General features: G+C 38.4%; 3 protein-coding genes across 3 annotated transcripts; 1 reads left to right on the plus strand and 2 right to left on the minus strand.

Moving 5' to 3' along the window:
- The first annotated feature begins 2,752 nt into the window (after nucleotides 1-2,752).
- LOC107599402 (60S ribosomal protein L37) lies at nucleotides 2,753-5,298 on the plus strand. The gene is made up of 4 exons (XM_016290982.1): nucleotides 2,753-2,850; nucleotides 3,663-3,798; nucleotides 4,605-4,689; nucleotides 5,219-5,298. Exons 1-4 carry the CDS (start codon nucleotides 2,848-2,850, stop codon nucleotides 5,286-5,288), a joined length of 294 nt encoding a protein of 97 aa, XP_016146468.1. The 5' UTR covers nucleotides 2,753-2,847; the 3' UTR covers nucleotides 5,289-5,298.
- A 576-nt stretch (nucleotides 5,299-5,874) lies between these two features.
- On the minus strand, nucleotides 5,875-9,237 carry LOC107599386 (uncharacterized). The gene is made up of 5 exons (XM_016290964.1): nucleotides 9,194-9,237; nucleotides 9,074-9,129; nucleotides 8,684-8,979; nucleotides 6,591-6,777; nucleotides 5,875-6,459 (listed from the first exon to the last, which is right to left on the minus strand). The coding sequence occupies exons 1-5, from the start codon at nucleotides 9,235-9,237 to the stop codon at nucleotides 6,293-6,295; spliced, it is 750 nt and encodes a 249-aa protein (XP_016146450.1). The 3' UTR covers nucleotides 5,875-6,292.
- A 1,163-nt stretch (nucleotides 9,238-10,400) lies between these two features.
- LOC107599355 (dnaJ homolog subfamily B member 5-like) lies at nucleotides 10,401-15,797 on the minus strand. The gene is made up of 4 exons (XM_016290922.1): nucleotides 15,467-15,797; nucleotides 14,527-14,773; nucleotides 13,577-14,085; nucleotides 10,401-10,931 (listed from the first exon to the last, which is right to left on the minus strand). The coding sequence occupies exons 1-4, from the start codon at nucleotides 15,557-15,559 to the stop codon at nucleotides 10,698-10,700; spliced, it is 1,083 nt and encodes a 360-aa protein (XP_016146408.1). The 5' UTR covers nucleotides 15,560-15,797; the 3' UTR covers nucleotides 10,401-10,697.
- Nucleotides 15,798-19,059: the final 3,262 nt, after the last annotated feature.

Genomic DNA, 19,059 nt, shown 5'->3' on the forward strand with positions numbered 1-19,059 from the left:
AGAAAATGTGATGCGGGGTCAGTTACTGCAATTACACGAGGACGAATTTGGACTTTGCACTGATAGTTGGACATTATATTATGTTCAAGCTAAAACAACATCATGATAACTTGATGTTAAAATAATGCCGTAAACATTAACTAGGCTAAATACAATAATATTACAGCCTATTGTACATTACATGACATGACTGCATGAACTAATAGTATCTATCAATGAACAATACATTTGTTACAGTAGCCATTTATTTATCTTTGTTAACGTTCATTAACTGTTCATTGTTAATGTTAACTCACTTCCATTAAACAATGTTTGATACCTTTCGATTTTAATAATGTTAATAAACCTTGGAATTAACTCATATTAATAAATGCTTTAGAAGTATTTTTCATTGTTACTTAATGTTAACTAATATTAACTAATGTGACCTTATTGCAAAGTGTTACTAAATAATAAATAAAATGTCCAAAGAATTATTATTATTATTATTATTATTAAGAGGAACTATTTAAATAAAATATGATTAAAGTGATGTGTCACACAGGGACTTTTGAATGCCCTTTTCATGATATATATATATATATATATCATGAAAAACAGAATTTAACCATTCATCATTCATCATTCACTTCATTAGCCTAATTAAAGTTTTTTAATCATCTATACTTTTTTCACTTCCAAAAATCATCATTTTACAGTGTTTTTTTTCAATAAAATGGCACATCTAATACTATATACGTTTTCACCATATAGTATAGAAGAAGCTATCATTTTTTATATTTATATTCAGTGCTGGGGAAAGTTACTTTTAAAAGTAATGCATTACAATATTGCGTTACTCCATAAAAAGGTAATTAATTACGTTACTTAGTTACTTTTTATGGGAAGTAATGCGTTACGTTACTTTTGCGTTACTTTTTAAATCTGGACAGGGCTTGCCTGTTTGTTTTTAAAATAAAAAAAGTTATATTTTTGGCAAATATAAAAGCGTAAATTTACATCCGTAGAACGCAGAAGAAGAAATTCAACACACTTCAGCAATAAAAAAAGACACACAAAGTTTGTCTAGAGTAATTTGTGCTTATTAGTACGGTTGAACTGGATCATCGAAGGTCAGAAGCAGAGACATTGGTTAATAGAATGGGATTAAATACATAAAGGATATTTGTGTTGTTTAACATTTAATTATTGCAGGTTTGCGTTATATACTGAGTTGCATTATTTTTATTCATTTTGAGGAATACTGAATCTGTGTTTTTATATATTTTTTTGTGAGTGAGATGAATTAATGCATATTCATATTTATTTTAGAACTACAGTAACATCTTCTGATTTCTCTCAGCATGGGGACAGGAGAGCTGTCAATCAATATATTGGAGAAAAAAAAAGTAACTTGCGTTACTTATTTGAAAAAGTAACTCCGATATTCTCTTGTAAATTAAAAAGTAATGCGTTACTTTACTAGTTACTTGAAGAAAGTAATCTGATTACATAACTCGTGTTACTTGTAATGCATTACCCCCAACACTGTTTATATTATAAAATCTTTTTCTGTTAAAATTATTAGCATTTTTTACAGTGTATTGCTTACTAAAACAAGAATATATGTTTTTAACACTGTGCTAAAATGTTTCTTTTCAACCATATTATGCTGCAACACATCCCGCTTTAAATGAAAGCTTTGATCTTACACATCACATTTGAGGGAATGACATCAGATATGGGATTAAAGGGTCAATGACTGGAATTGCATGGGAAAGAATCAGTTTTTTTCCATTCAGTGATATCAGAGGATTGTGGCAGCCTAATGAAAGTCATTTCGGATATTTTTTTTCTTCTTCTTTTTTTGGTCTCAGGGACAATTTAAGCCCAGACGTTTTTGTCAGCTCTGTAATTCATGTTTATGGTTGCCGGCATTGGCTGTGAGGCCTTGCAAAGAACGTTTGGAAAAGACAAATCAATAAAAACGTGCTGGCTTCGTTCCCACAAGAGCTATAACACACACTATACACACACATTGTTATTAAATATTGCTGGGCTTTCCACTGATTTCTGCTTTGATCTTACACATCACATTTGAGGGAATGACATCAGATATGGGATTAAAGGGTCAATGACTGGAATTGCATGGGAAAGAATCAGTGTTTTTCCATTCAGTGATATCAGAGGATTGTGGCAGCCTAATGAAAGTCATTTCGGATATTTTTTTTCTTCTTCTTTTTTTGGTCTCAGGGACAATTTAAGCCCAGACGTTTTTGTCAGCTCTGTAATTCATGTTTATGGTTGCCGGCATTGGCTGTGAGGCCTTGCAAAGACCGTTTGGAAAAGACAAATCAATAAAAACGTGCTGGCTTCGTTCCCACAAGAGCTATAACACACACTATACACACACATTGTTATTAAATATTGCTGGGCTTTCCACTGATTTCTGTTGTCTTTAAAGGGGTCATATGATGCTGCTAAAAAGAACATTATTTTGTGTATTTGGTGTAATGAAATGTGTTTATGCGCTTTAAGGTTAAAAAAACACATTATTTTCCACATACTGTACATTATTGTTTCTCCTCTATGCCCCGTCTTATTATAAATAAATCTTGTCATCATAAATCTACATGGCATTTCTATAATTAATCTTTTTGTGACCAAAACAGTTACTTATTACGGTGAAAATATGTTTTATCTTCGTCACAATTAAAATAGCCTAATTGATGTATGCTCTCGAATGAAGAAGTCCGCAGTGTAACACAAGGGGGACGTATTTAGTTGTTGCACCGAAAGCGCGCCGGTGGTGTTTTAATGGTACACCAGCGTCTCTTCCGGTCTCTTTCGAATCAGCTCTGAGGAAAGATGGTGAGTTTCACAGCGCCTTGCCTTCAGAATCCTCTAACATCTGATTCATGGCTTGTTTTTAATCACTGTACCAGTAATAATATCACAAGCATATATATTCAAGACTGATTATCATCTATTATGTCTGTGATTCCTCGATAGCGAAAGGTGTTAGATGATATTTTTATCGGTTAGCATGGCGCTTAGCCTTCTCGTTCAGTTCCGACGAGCTCGAGAAATACACCGGTTAGCTTTAAGAGAGTTAATTTTAAATAATGTTATATACGTGGTTTTGGGTGCTAATATACCTGGTACCATCTGAATGTCTAAAACTGTCGGATAAGCGGTACGAAGCGAGTTGTGTTTCTGAGTGTCTTCCGTGGCATGAGTTTAGATGGGCAAGTTTCTGCAAACACTCGTCTGCGTCTCGGAAACCTAATAAGCTGCTTTTCTAGACAGCATTTTTGTGCGTTATATCCTAGTGTGCTTCCCTCCCTAGACAGTTCAATGGGAAGTCATAGTCTCTGGTTACTTTTTATCAATGTTATTCTTCCTGAAACATACTACTTGTGCATCTTCGTCTAAACTTATTTAGCTAACTTAACCTTGAGGGCAACAACCTAGTGAGCTGGCTAATTAGCATATTTAGGAACATCTCAATCTAGACCACTATGGAGCTATCCTCCTAGTGAGCTGCCTGCATAGACATCACTTATGGGGGTAATAGTGTCCAAAGTAGGATGGGAATGAATGCTGTCTAGGTGGGCAGTTTGCTGTTGTATGAATGGGAACATTTCAATCTCAGCAGTAATGTGAATTCTTGTGTTTTCCAGACGAAGGGTACGTCATCTTTCGGTAAGCGTCATAATAAGACGCACACACTGTGCCGCAGATGTGGATCCAAGGCATATCACCTGCAGAAGTCCACCTGCGGGAAGTGTGGCTACCCTGCCAAGCGCAAGAGAAAGTGTAAGCGTCTTGATCTGTATATGAATTATTACAGTTCAAAGTTTGGTTGTTTTTGCATTGATCTGGATCAAGTAGCTTTATTGGTATGGTAAAATTGCTAATATTAAAGGAGTAGTTCACCCAAAAATGAAATTATGCTGAAACCCCTCAGGCCACCCAAGATGTAGATGAGTTAAGATTCTTCATGGGAACAGATTTGGAGAAATTTAGCATTACATGACTTGCTCAGCAGTGAATGGGTGCCGTCAGAATGAGAGTCCAAACAGCTGATAACAGTAATCCACACCACTCCAGTCCATCAGTTAATGTCTTGTGAGTACGAGTCCCCTATACATAGTGCTTTCTCCAGTGAAAAAGTGTCTCGTCTGAATCAGGGGAGAAATCTGCACAGATCAAGCACCTCTTATAAGCGGAAGCAATCCAGAACCGCTATTAACGGATATGCCAGTGAATTTTGATGTGAGGGGACGACAGGGACTTTTTCACTCGAGGAAGTGTTACTATGGATTATGGACTCTGACCAGTTGTGATGGTTTAAAATAAAAACGCAGTTTTTGTTGTTTGGGTGAGCTATTCTTTTAAACTTGCACGCACAATTTATTAAAATATAAGAGCGAACTGCAAAAATGCATGTGTTCTGTCTGGCACATCAAAGCTTACCAGTGATGTCCAAAAATAAATGTCTGAACAAATGACTGTCCAGTGATAACAGGTTTGAACTGAGGTAAGCCCGAGATGTTTATGGGTGGCTAGAGGAATGCATTTTATTTTCATGCGTTTTAAAATATACTTGTTTTTGTTTGCAGACAACTGGAGCGTTAAGGCCAAGAGACGCAGCACCACAGGAACCGGCCGCATGAGACACCTGAAGGTTGTTTTCCGCAGGTTCAGGTGAGGAAACTGGCATGCAGTGGTCTGCTCAGACTTTCATGCTTTTAATCTTTCAGTTTAGTGTTTACTTGAGGCATTTTCGAACTTATGAGAGTTTTGCCAAATTGGGATTTTTGCTTTTTTTGTTATCGGACATTGACACAGTGTATTGTCGTTGATGGAGACCTTCCTGTGATTTGATACTTGCCTAAAACCTGAGATGCTGTAGTCAGGTTAAATTAGCATCCATACAGTGGCTTACCAATGATGTTCAAAAATAAATGTCTGAACAAATGACTGTCCAGTGATAACAATTTTATACTGAGGTAAGCCTGGCCCATACGCTCGGATAGGTACCTGTTAGGATCTGTTTTCTGTTCAGTTTTTATTCTTCAGACAAGTTGGGTTTTTTTGAAACTACTGCTTGAAGGGACTTGATCGATAGATTTGAGACCCTTGCAGTCATGCTATTGGCTTGTGAATTATCTCTAGGGCTATTATTTGTGATATGTTGACTCAAGTACTTTTTTGTTTTGTGTGTGTATTTCAGAAATGGATTCCGTGAGGGAACTGTGCCCAAGCCCCGTCGGGCAGCAGTGGCTGCGTCCAGCTCCTCATAAACTTTCCAATTTTTTTGAAACTACTGCTTGAAGGGACTTGATCGATAGATTTGAGACCCTTGCAGTCATGCTATTGGCTTGTGAATTATCTCTAGGGCTATTATTTGTGATGTTATGTTGACTCAAGTATTTTTTTGTTTTGTGTGTGTATTTCAGAAATGGATTCCGTGAGGGAACTGTGCCCAAGCCCCGTCGGGCAGCAGTGGCTGCGTCCAGCTCCTCATAAACTTTCCAATAAAAAAAAAAAAGTGGTGTTTGAAATATGTCTGAATGCATCCTGTTGTTTCACTAACGCACTCGGTACTTCTCAAACCAGTTGAAAACAAGTTACCTTTTAATATCAATACAAACCAAAGGCTGTTATGAACTGATTTATGTGAAGAGTAATATAAAATTAGTTTTTATATATATATATATTTTTTTTTAGCTTGCATGGTTTTATGAAGGTTTTGATCACCAGATTTGAGACTTTAATATTAGTATAAATTCCAATGAATATCGGAAAACTGATCTTGCTAGGAATGGCTATTGTTTATTAAGGTTTCTTTTAATATTTGCATTCGAAGTCTACAATAAAATGACACCCTGTTTTTAAAAACTTTATTCAATTCGGGCGCAATCTAAATTGTTTACAAATACAAGAATGTGTAGGGTGTCAAAATTGTGAAGGACTCAAAACCGCCTCTTCTGAAGACCTCAGTAACTCCATGCTGAGAAACACGTGCAAACATATCAAAAGTGAGAGCAACAGTAGAGTGATTCTATAAACACTTTTATAAACCGAACAAACCCATTTGGAATTGCTGCAGAAGTAAGCTGTGATTGTGAAATTTTTTTTTTGATTGTGTGTGATTTGACAAGATGTGATGTGTTGCAGTTAAAACAGCAAGTGAACATTTTTTGAGTGCACTAAACCCAGACAGAAATCTAGACTCAACTGAAGTTCTAGAATGAGAATGGCTGAATTGAGTCTTGTTCTGATCGCTCTCTATGGAGCTCAGGCTCTAGACCCAGTACTGTTTGGTAGTGATGGGGGGTGCGTGAGGTCTGTGCTTCGGGACGTGGTTCTGAGTGACATAACTTGGGTTGTAGTAATCCCATTCCAGAGCGGATGCCCAGACAGAACCCGGGAAACCATCACTGTCCATAGAAAGGATACGCAGAGATACACCTAAATGAACAGTTAGGAGAAATCAAAGAATGGACAGACTCCAAATCCGAAGTTTTCTATTTGTAGTGTATATGTAGTTTAGGCTTGAGCTTTTGAAGTCTCAGTTCAGTGAATGAGATCACAAAACTAACCTGCACTGGCTCCAAAGTCACTGTCCAGTCCAGAACCCCCAGCCGAGGGGCTTGACGATGCCACATAGCAGGAGTTCTCCGGCGGGATGATGCTGGCGAACTCACATTCCACATGGATCTTATCCAGAGGAGTGCTCTCCAGCTCCATGGTGCTGCTTCTACGCATGGAAGTCACCGGCATTGAGAACTGTAACCAGTGCAGTTAAACAGTTAAATTACTCATGGGCAAGTTTTACCTCACATTTCAGTTCGACCCAAAACTGTACAGAAAGTAATCGATTTCCGTGTCAGCCACCAGACTACAGCTAATAAACTGGGCTGCGTTTCCCAAAAAGATTGATCGTGGAGACCATTGCCAGTGCTGGGTAGTAACTGATTACATGTAATCTGGATAATGTAATCAGATTCCAAAATTTACATTTTAAAATACTCGTAATCAGACTACAGTAACTTTTTTTATTGATTACATATACACACAAGTCTTCATCTTTGGAAGGCTTTGTCTTTCAAACACATTAAAATGCTTCATGAACCACAGTTTAAGAAACCGTGACAATGTTTAATGCACTTAATGTTGTTAATAACAACGAATGGAATATATTTTTTAAATATTCTTTGCATATTTGTATCAATATGGTACAATATTATCCTATTTAAATCAATGTGATAAACGAGCTAGGTCATGCGTAATCTAAAAGTAATGAATAAGTAGTCCATTTACATAAAATGTGTAATGTATAATAGATTACATTACTAACTACAATTATTGTCATGTAATTTGGAATCAGTAATGGACTACAATTTGTAAGTAGTTTTCCCAAGCACTGACCATTGCCACCAATGTTTTACTCTATAAATACTGCATGTAGTAATTTTCCCATAATATATAAATCTAAATCTATGGTGTTTTGGATCTGTTACTATGGTAATACCATGCTTTGTGGACATTACAGTGCTATGTAAATACTCCAATATTTGCTTTTTGGACATACAGTGACATATAAATACCCACTATATGAGAATGTCAATCAAATTATCATAGTTTTATATTACCATTTCAAAGAACTATAAAAACAAAAATGCCCCATTATATTATAACCAAAACAGATCTATTGCACTTTTTAATATGGTCCGGTAATGCTTTTTGTACATTGTAAATACCAGTGTTGGGGAAAGTTACTTTTAAAAGTAATGCATTACAATATTGCGTTACTCCATAAAAAGGTAACTAATTATGTTACTTGGCTACTTTTTTTGGAAAGTAATGCGTTACGTTGCTTTTTAAATCTGGACAGGGCTTGCCTGTTTGTTTTTACAAATAAAAAAAAGTTATATTTTTGGCAAATATAAAAGCGTAAATTTACATCCGTAGAACGCAGAAGAAGAAATTCAACACACTTCAGCAATAAAAAAAAGACACACAAATGTTTGTCTAGAGTGATTTGTGCTTATTAGTACGGTTGAACTGGATCATCGAAGGTCAGAAGCAAAGACATTGATTAATAGAATGGGATTAAATACATAAAGGATATTTGTGTTGTTTAACATTTAATTATTGCAGGTTTGCGTTATATTCTGAGTTGCATTAATTTTATTCATTTTGAGGAATACTAAATCTGTGGGGGGTTTTTTTGTGAGTGAGAGGAATTAATGCATATTCATATTTATTTTAGAATTACAGTAACATCTTCTGATTTCTCTCAGCATGGGGACAGGAGAGCTGTCAATCAAATTGGAAAAAAGTAACTTGCGTTACTAATTTGAAAAAGTAACTCCGATATTCTCTTGTAAATTAAAAAGTAATGCGTTACTTTACTAGTTACTTGAAGTAATCTGATTACGTAACTCGCGTTACTTGTAATGCGTTACACTCAACACTGTGTATATATGAAAATGGCAAATTACTAAAGTTTTATATTACCATTTCTACGAATCATGGTATTAAAATATGATAGCCTACCATTAGGCCTATAAGTATAACCACCAAAAACCGTGACATCTTCCATTAATATTCAAATTCGTAAAAGAGATTTTCGATTATTTAATATTTCATTAAATCATGTGTTTAGGCGATTTAGTGTTTTTGACCCTACCCCATTTGGAGTCACATGCAGTGCTGGTGAGTTCGGGGGCACCGTGTTGACCCGCTCCGTGTCCGAATCACTGGACTGCAGCAGAACCGGGGCGCTCGTCCTCCAGTTTGGCACGCGCAAGGACTCGGACCCGGCGTAAGTGGCCCCATCCGGGCGTAGAAACCTGGCGCGCTGCCCGGTGGCCCTTCTCTCCGCTGAGGAGGTCAGGGACGAGGGGATGGGAGGCGCCAGGATCGGCTCCGAGACCGAGACGTAGTTGGTCTTTCTGTTTGGCAGTTCATATATTTGCACATTTCCTGTGAATACCAGTCTGTTGAGCTTGAGAGAATCACTGCCAAATATGCCCAATCAAATATACAGGACTCTTAGAAAAATATGCAAATATTGTACCATTAGGGGTAAAACTGCTTGAGGCAGTACCCTCAAATAGCTTGTCATCTTTATACCTTATTTACCCAAAAAGGTTCACAAAAAGGATACGTATTACTACTTTAAAGGACTAATACAGACCTTTTAGGAGTATATTGTAACCCTAAAGGTACAACTTTGCACATTTTCTGACTGTATTTCAACTTTGGAGGACCTTCCTTGGAAAAAGATCACTTGCACACAAAGGGGAATAACTATTTGAGAAGAAAATTATATGAATCATGCCTTTTCTTTTCAGCTTTTCGCTTCACAAGCCTATTAACTGATGGACTGGAGTGGTGTGGATTACTTGTGGATTACTGTGATGTTTTTATCAGCTGGTTGGACTCTCGTTCTGATGGCACCCATTCACTGGAGAGCATCCATTGCTGAGACAGTGATGTAATTCTACATTTCTCCAAATCTGTTCTGATGAAGAAATAAACTCATCTGCATCTTGGATGGCCTGAGAGTGAGTTTATTTTTCATTTTTGGGTGAATTATTCCTTTAAATTTGAAATCATTTGCTTTAATGTGGACTTTGTTCTCCCTGTGCTGCTTTGCAGAATTCTGGGAAGGTTTTCTAGTGGATGCTGGAACATGGATGCAGGGATTTGCTCTCGTTCAGACATAAACATCACTGAGATCAGGTACTTATGTTTTTATGATGGAGTCTGGCTTATTGTTTCAGTGTATCCCAAAAGTTTGGCCTGTGCACATTTCTTTGTAGACCACACTTTGTGCACTGGGGCATTTCCAACAGATTTGATCTTTTTATGTATATGAACAACTCTTGGATGTGTTCTTGATTAGTTTTTCCTATGGAGCACTTTGTGTAAAGTTACTATTTTCATCTTCAAAAAGCAATAGGGAATATACAGCATGCTTTGAAACTATTAAAAGCATGCTGATTAAATATTTAAAAGCTAAAACTTTATGGCAGCTACTGAGTTTTAATCAACCGCACCATGGCCTCATATAGCTTTTGTGTTTATTAGTATTCAAATCCACAGTGCAAAAATTCCACCATTTCTAGTGTGGAATATGAACATCTCAAATAATACATATAGATCAACTTTATTAATCTTTTATCTCTTTGAACGGTATTTTTGAGGCAAGACACCAAAGGTGATTAGGGTAAAAATGTTAACTAATTGAGACCATCATACTTCCTCAGTTGATTAATCACAGTACATTAAATGTTGTATTGCAAGTTGTCTGAAATATTATGTTTAAATATGCAAATGAGGGCATATTTAAGTGCTTATGTGCTTAACACATTAAAGACCGCAACACCAAATTCCAGTTATTTCATTAACAAAACTTTATTTCTGCTTACAAAACATGCGTTCATCATACATGCCAGGTCATATCTGAAATTCACATTTTCTCTATATAATTTTTACAAATAATTCATTGGAACATGACACAGGGATCTCTCATAGAGACTAAATCACTGACAGTTCTGTACGTGAGTACAAGGTCGTCATGGTTAAAGAAGTATGCTAACACTTCAGAGTAGCACCATCAGCGCAGAGTGTGTGTGCCTCACAGAGACAAACAGCTGACTTTAAGTCCGTCACCAAAATGAGCGTGTTTTCTTTAGTTAACACTGTCCCAAGCTGTGTTTGATGATTTCTTTGCTGCTCGGAGGAATGCGATCAGGGAAAACGACTTGAAATTCGACCAGCAGGTCTCCACGCTGGGCTGGGTTCTTCACTCGGGGAAGCCCCTCCCCTATTAGCCTTCTCATTGAGCCGGGCTTGATGACATCATTGCATGGGAGGGGTTTCATCTGTCCGTCAAGTGTAGGGATGTTAACCGTACACCCACATAGAGCCTGGAGAAAAACACAAAGAAGGAAAACCGTTAAACGTTGTGTCACAAGATCATCTTTGATGAAGTTATAAAGGTCTGTATCGATCCGCAGTAGCTCTCTTTGTCTTGAGATACAATCTGTTATATCACAAGCTGCAGTGTTTTGGCAGCATAAGAGCTATAATGCCCCTCCGGCATATGTTATGAGGTCTAATGCACTTGTCTATATATGATGCTTTTATATAATGCGAGTATGAATGTGGGCGGAATATAGGCCAGACAGATTGAACATTACAGTTACACAAGAGCAGAAAAGAGCCGCTAATCGCCCTCATTTCTCAATGATGCTCCAGTCTGTGGGGGACGGGAGGGTATGCGTGGGAAGAGAAAGATGAAGTGGATGTGGAAAATGAGAGAGGGAGAGAGCGAACGGGGGCGAGAAGTTTGGTATGGAAAGTAAAAATGGAAATGAGCTGGAAAAAATGAAAGAATAAATGTTTGTTTTTAATAGTCAATGCCAAATCTGATGTTTAGAGAGCAGGATGGTCAATTTAATGATCACTTATTCGGCCAATAATCTCAAAATGGCTAAACATTATTTGGCCAATAATTGGCTGATTAACAACTGTTTCAGTTCCAAAAGCATCAACAGACTTTTCAATGATAATACGCTATGTTTGTGATATTTTGGAATAAATATTGTATAAAATATTTTTGAATTCTAGTTTGCTGTCTTATGAATTTTTCTGCAATATATTAGCAAATCAGGCACACTTATCAGTACCGATAATCTTAAAATGACCAAATATGGACTGAATATTTCCTGATATTTCAGCCAGGCCAATTAATCAACCAATAATTAGCCATTTTAAGTTTATCAGCCAAGCAGGCGCAGTAATCAGTGCCAATAATTTCAAAATGGCAAAACAGGCCAACTAATGGCCTAATAATTGGCCATTTTAAGATTATCGGCATCAAATGATTGATTTCTGTTTGGCTAGTTAACAGAAGTTCCAAAATCTGTCAGCAGATTATTAACAATGTTCTTTTATTGTACAAAGTGTTAATTTCATTGTAATTTTATGAATATATCAGCATTATTTGGGCAATCAGGTACAGTTACCAGTGCCGATAATCTTAAAATGGCCAAATATGGACTGAATATTTACTGATATTTCAGCCAGGCCAATTATTTGACCAATAATCAGTGTCAGTTCCAAAATCTGTCCAAAATAATTGACCATTTCTGTTTTTTTGAGTAAATATTTTGTAAAATAAGTGCTAATTTGATTCTAATTGACACCATTATATTTGTCACCCTGCTCTGTAGATATTATGGGTCTATTCATAGTTTTCTTAGAAAATAGATACATGAGGGCGTATAGGCAAAATAGGATCCACTGCTAGAGAGGAGCGAATGACAGAATGTGTGTGAGACGAAGCTGAGAGCTGAGGAGGTGGTGTGCGAGATGGGAGGGAGAGTGTGTGCTCTGAGGCTGCGGGGGAGAGATGAAATGAGCTGGAAAAAATGAAAGAATAAATGTTTGTTTTTAATAGTCAATGCCAAATCTGATGTTTAGAGAGCAGGATGGTCAATTTAATGATCACTTATTCGGCCAATAATCTCAAAATGGCTAAACATTATTTGGCCAATAATTGGCTGATTAACAACTGTTTCAGTTCCAAAAGCATCAACAGACTTTTCAATGATAATACGCTATGTTTGTGATATTTTGGAATAAATATTGTATAAAATATTTTTGAATTCTAGTTTGCTGTCTTATGAATTTTTCTGCAATATATTAGCAAATCAGGCACACTTATCAGTACCGATAATCTTAAAATGACCAAATATGGACTGAATATTTCCTGATATTTCAGCCAGGCCAATTAATCAACCAATAATTAGCCATTTTAAGTTTATCAGCCAAGCAGGCGCAGTAATCAGTGCCAATAATTTCAAAATGGCAAAACAGGCCAACTAATGGCCTAATAATTGGCCATTTTAAGATTATCGGCATCAAATGATTGATTTCTGTTTGGCTAGTTAACAGAAGTTCCAAAATCTGTCAGCAGATTATTAACAATGTTCTTTTATTGTACAAAGTGTTAATTTCATTGTAATTTTATGAATATATCAGCATTATTTGGGCAATCAGGTACAGTTACCAGTGCCGATAATCTTAAAATGGCCAAATATGGACTGAATATTTACTGATATTTCAGCCAGGCCAATTATTTGACCAATAATCAGTGTCAGTTCCAAAATCTGTCCAAAATAATTGACCATTTCTGTTTTTTTGAGTAAATATTTTGTAAAATAAGTGCTAATTTGATTCTAATTGACACCATTATATTTGTCACCCTGCTCTGTAGATATTATGGGTCTATTCATAGTTTTCTTAGAAAATAGATACATGAGGGCGTATAGGCAAAATAGGATCCACTGCTAGAGAGGAGCGAATGACAGAATGTGTGTGAGACGAAGCTGAGAGCTGAGGAGGTGGTGTGCGAGATGGGAGGGAGAGTGTGTGCTCTGAGGCTGCGGGGGAGAGATGCTAAATTTAGATGCAGCTCTCTGCAGAGGCTTATTGAGTACCGGCGACTGCGAGGGAACATTTCGTACTGCCATGCACACATACACACGTACACACGTACACATCTCACCTCTCGCAGCGTGATGGTGGTGGTGTACACAATATGCGAGCCGTCTCGTCTGAAATGGGTGTGCTTCTTTTCCTTAATAACAAAGGCCAGGTCATTTGGGGCATGGCCGAGCATCTGATGGCCCTCCTTGGGGAAGGTGATCCTGGTGCCCTCCTTCCATCCCTTCTTCACCTCCACGTCGAACACGCGCTCTTCCGGTCTCAACGCGTGTTTGTCCGTCTGCCGGAGGCGTGTCACTTTCACACGCTTTGTCACGCCCATCAAAATGTCCTCCATTGACACGAGGAGCTCGTGAACTTCAGCCACGCCCGATGGCTTGAGCCCACCTTTGTTTCCATGGTTACGGCTGAGGTGGGGCAGGGGGTTCCGCAGGAAGGGGTTAAACAGGTCATCATCGGAGTCGAGGTCGAAGTTGAAGAACATGTGCCAGGAGTGGGCGTCAGCTTTCGAGGAGCTGTGAGAGGGGTCACTTTTGTTTCCAGCTGGAGCCACACCCCCTTTGGTCAAACCTTGAAGATTAAAGAGATTTTATTAGCATGCATGTCTTCGGTTTTGCAAAAGCTAAAAGGGCTCATTTGCTGGTTAATAAAGTATGGATAAATAATTGATCATGTTTGCACAGTGACGGCGCTACACCGGGGCTAGGGGGGGCTATAGCCCCGTCAGAATGTTGAATAGCCCCGGTTTACTCTGACGTCATCAATATCATTTATTTTCTTAGCCCCCCCACATATTGGTCTAGCCCCCCCTTAGCACCGGTAGAGAAAAAATTCTGGCGCCGTGCCTGTGTTTGCAGCTTTTTGCACCCAGCACTGCAAGTGTGTGAATGAGTTCAAATGGAGTTGTAGGAACCCACTGAACTCAGTGTTCATTTGAAATGAGTGTGTTTGTAGGTGCATGCAATACGCAAAGACATATTAAATATGTTTGTGCTTGCACTTTATTCTCACCTTGTTGATCATAGATGCTGCGTTTCTCTGGGTCTGTCAGAACATCGTAGGCTTGTGCAATCTGTTTAAATTTGTCCTCGGCGTCTGCGTCTGGGTTCTTGTCTGGGTGGTAACGGAGCGCCAGACGCTTGTACGCCCGTCTGATCTCCTCCTCATTAGAGTCACTTGACACGCCGAGCACAGAGTAGTAATCCACACACTCTGGTGAGGACGGGGGACTAGACACCTCGGGTTCTTCACGCACTTCCTACACACATACACACACAGATGGCAAGAGTTTAGAGTACAATAATTTCTAGTTCTCCTTGGTTCACCTACACAAGGTGATCCCAAATAAAAATAATTTTCTTGGTTCAGGCAGAGATGCAAGTACCATAGCCATGAACAAAGTAGATGAATTTGTCAGTGACCAATTCTTATAAAAATTTTTTTTTTTTTGGGTCACCCCAGTTTTTGAATATTTGGGCATCTTTGTTTTGGCATATTTTATACATAATGTAATATAAAATTCTAAAGTACAAGTAATAAAATGAGTCATGACATTATTATTTATAAATTATTACTTATATAATTTATACAACAAAAGTATTGTATTTTCACTCAAAATGAATCACTCAAAAAAAATCTCTACTCTATATATACACCTCTATATTCTCAATTATATAATATACTCTAAGTCTTAGGGTATATATTATATAGAGGAAAATACAAAGGGAAATATATAACAATTTACAAATCTATATGTACCTCTATAGACTATTGTCCACTATGTAAAATGCATATATAGGTTTATACAATGAACATAAGAATTTAATATATACCTCTATATTGTCCAATATATAATAAACACTCAAAGTCTGTGAGTTTATATTATATAGTGGAGAATATACATGCATCTAGATTTTAGCATGTGATTTAAATGTTATGTGCAGCATCTCACCTCTGAGGCCAATCCCTCCTCTCCGTGGATCACTCGCACTTTGCACTTGACATTCTTGTGTTTGACGCCGAACTGAGTCCAGATGAGAACCATGATGCTGCTGATGCTGATGCTGCTGCTGCCGGTGAGTGTGAGCCGAGCGCGTGAGCTGCTTGAGTTGCTTGAGTTGCTGTCTGCTGCATCTCCCGCCGCTCTGCTCGAGCTTTTATACCCGTGTTCTACACACTGCGCCCACGCTGCATGACCGAGCTTCCCCGAGCACGCCCATTCTCCAAGCACACGAGAGGGAATACCGCGTGCCCACCAATCCACGCTCGGTGCCGCTGCGGACCGAGATGAGCATCACGCGGATGTGGCAGCCCACCTCTCCATGTGGAGGTGCGTTTCCGGAATTCACAATGAGTCTCATCCCTCCCTCCCTCATCCTTCCATCCTAAATTGGTCTCCTGTTACAGACTGTTCTTTTGCTTTGTCGGCCAGATTTTTGGATTGGAAGTTGTGAATGACAATGGATTTTCGCAAAGAATGGTGGTACATGAACAAGAAAAAGCATGCAAATAAAAAGGCGAGATTGACAGCAGATGAACACGGAAAATATGCATATATATATATATATTTTTTTTTTTCAATGAGTATAGCAGAAGACAAGGGTGTCAAAAGCACTTTACACCCGAGTCGCGCATAACTTTAAATTTTTGTATTCTATTTTTAACTTGGAAGCAACCACGAAACTAAGACAATAATCATTGCAATTTGAGGTGAAGAGCGTTCGAAAATAAATAAATAAAATAAAAATCCCTGCCTGACGGAGTTGTTCCGTTTATTATTAGCATAATAAATTAGCATTTTTAAAAATTATATAGGCTACATTGCCTACATATAAATGGATTATAAGTTAAAAAGTTACAAATTGTCAATGGTGACTACTGCCCTTCATTGTATACATCTTTTATATTGTCCGCTGGTTGAAAACCTTGGGCATCTGTGGGAAGAGCTATGCTTGAATGTCAGTTTGATTATAAAATGTCAAATCATGTCTGATGCTTTGAGCAAGCAATAAAGTCTTATTAGTATTTTGCTACACACGCACACACTTCAGTGTCAAAGTGCAATTGAAACAGATGAAACAGTACATCCAGTACCGCTTCACCCACACATATGCAATTACAGGCAGTTAACGTGTGATTGTCACGTCTGGTGGCTTGTGTAGCAGTAGTTCTTTACGCTCGTCACGGTGACAGTTCAATGTTCCCATCTCCACGGGAATAAAACGTCTTTGCGCATTCACAGACTGTCCTCGGCGTTAACTGACCGCTAATGCATTAAAGCGGCGCCTTGGGGAATGTCGCATTACGCAACGTACGTGCAGGTGAATTGGCGCGCATTCCTCAGTACATAAATGGCCATATTTCCTCAGACGTTGCGCGTTCAGCCAATCACAGAGGAAAGATGCTTCAGGATTCCCGCTGGTACCGGAAAACTGGACAAATTTGGTGTAGTTGTCCGTGTCAGAAACGTCAGAGAATCTCTAAGCCAGATTTCGTCCATTTTGGAAAAAAATAGAGAGAGGGAGCTCAGGAAAACCGAGCCGAGTGGTGTGAATGAGACCTCGAAATCTGTCACTATCGACCGGCCGGACATTTCCGTTGTGTCTCGAGAGATGAATGCGAGATCAGGTGTGTGAGGGTCTCGCCCTGAAAGTGTTTGTGAGGGAACATTGTGCTAGCGCAGTGTCGAGGACGTTCTGGGAACATTGTGCTTCTGCGGAGTAACGTTAAAGCTCAGCAGGGGCTCGTAAGAAGTCGTGATCTCTTGCTTTTAATAATAACTCTCGTCTCGTGACCAGCGGATGCCCAACTGTGCCGCGTAATTTTCGCGCCCTCATTGTGACGAGGTCTGTTATTGGCGCTCTTTTTAAGTGACCGTTATTAGCGTCGACTAAAGGGCTCCTAAATTAGTTCTGTTTAAAGTAGAAACCATCTGTCAAACAAGGTCCGAGCGATTGAGGGATGTCCAGTGAGTTAATCCTTTCCTCTATTTTCAGCCACCTTCAGAATTAAACACATTAGCTTATCAAATAGTGCATTTTAACATTTCCCTAAGAAATTGTGACTGTTTTAGCTTGTTGCTAGGCGGTTGTTGGGGTGGTTGTCTATTGCCTCAAATCAAAAGAGCCCATCCAAAGTTTCCGTGATTTTTTTTGGTCTTGTCTATGAGATTTTAACCTGTTTTATTATCCCGTAGGTGAGAATTATACATCTGGTCACTTAGAAAAGTAATAGGACACCTCTTTTCAATCAGACACTAAATTTAAAGTGCCATTTATGTTTGTAAAATAGTTACATGTTTGGGGGGGAAAACCTAACGAACGCTTGTAAAACTAGTAACTAGCTAACAATACAAAATCCATGGTATTTGGACATATTTTTTGGACAAGACTATGGTAATACCATGATATTCTTTTAAGTACTTTTGAGTGACAGGAAAATATGGTATGAATATTGTAATATGTACCATAATAATACAATCACAATACTATGATACGCACTACAGCACCTGTTTACTTGTGAAATAGAAAAAAAACCCAGTTTTTGGAAAATATTTACCATCCTACAGTCTTTCTAACCTTTATCCCATTTTATCATATGTGTATGTGTTATAGGATAAGCTGTGTGTGTTGCAGGGGAGTGATATTCACAGGTACGGCTCTTCCTACACCACTCTTTCTCCCTCAGCCTCTCCCAGTAAAGGTTACGGGGTGATTCATAATGAGTAAAGTGGCATTTGACAGCACCTCTCACTTCAGATCCATCTCTCGAGTCACACTCATTTGGTTGTGTAACTATTTTCATAATCAACTGCTTTGTTAATGAATTCAACGACGATTTGTTGACCAAGTGATCGTCTGAAAAACATTAATATTCAGATGGCAAACAGAGACATGAGGTAAGGCGGAGAAGGGAGAACATGGTAAAGAGAACTGACTGTTCTAATAATAGCTCACAGCAATAGTGAGTAAATGCTAGGGACATACTGCCATCTGCTGACCATGTTTTGCAAATGTTCTGAACAGTAGTGGTAGGACATTTAAAAGCTTTCCCCCCTTTAAACACTCTAATGAAACAGCTTCCACATACAGAAGGAATGTGAACAGAGGCAAGAACGGCTGAGGTTAGCATGAGCTAAGAGCAAACACAGCAGGAGAAGACTCTTTACTCTTGCTGTTAACTAACTCTGGCAGTAATGCTGCAGAGCAAACAGCCTCTCGTGTGAACGAACTAACTTACATGCCCATCAAACATGAGCCCTGGCCCAAACCCTACTGAACTGCCTGCCAAAACAACACTTTAAAGGTGACGTATCATGAAAATCGGACTTTTCCAGGTTTTAAGTGCTATAATCAAGTTCCCGGTGCATCTACCAACCAAGGAAACGTGAAAAAGATTAACCCAGTAACTTTGTTTTGGGAAGCCTTTTTCTGCAAGCGTCTGAGAAAACGAGCGCGTCTGATTTCACTTCTTTGGTGACGTGGCAAAGGGATCTCATTATAATATTACCTCCCCTTAATCTGTAAATTTACACCCACGGCACCA

This window comes from Sinocyclocheilus grahami, unplaced genomic scaffold (genome assembly GCF_001515645.1).
Source record: "Sinocyclocheilus grahami isolate Dianchi unplaced genomic scaffold, SAMN03320097.WGS_v1.1 scaffold265.1, whole genome shotgun sequence".
Classification (NCBI taxonomy): domain Eukaryota; kingdom Metazoa; phylum Chordata; class Actinopteri; order Cypriniformes; family Cyprinidae; genus Sinocyclocheilus; species Sinocyclocheilus grahami.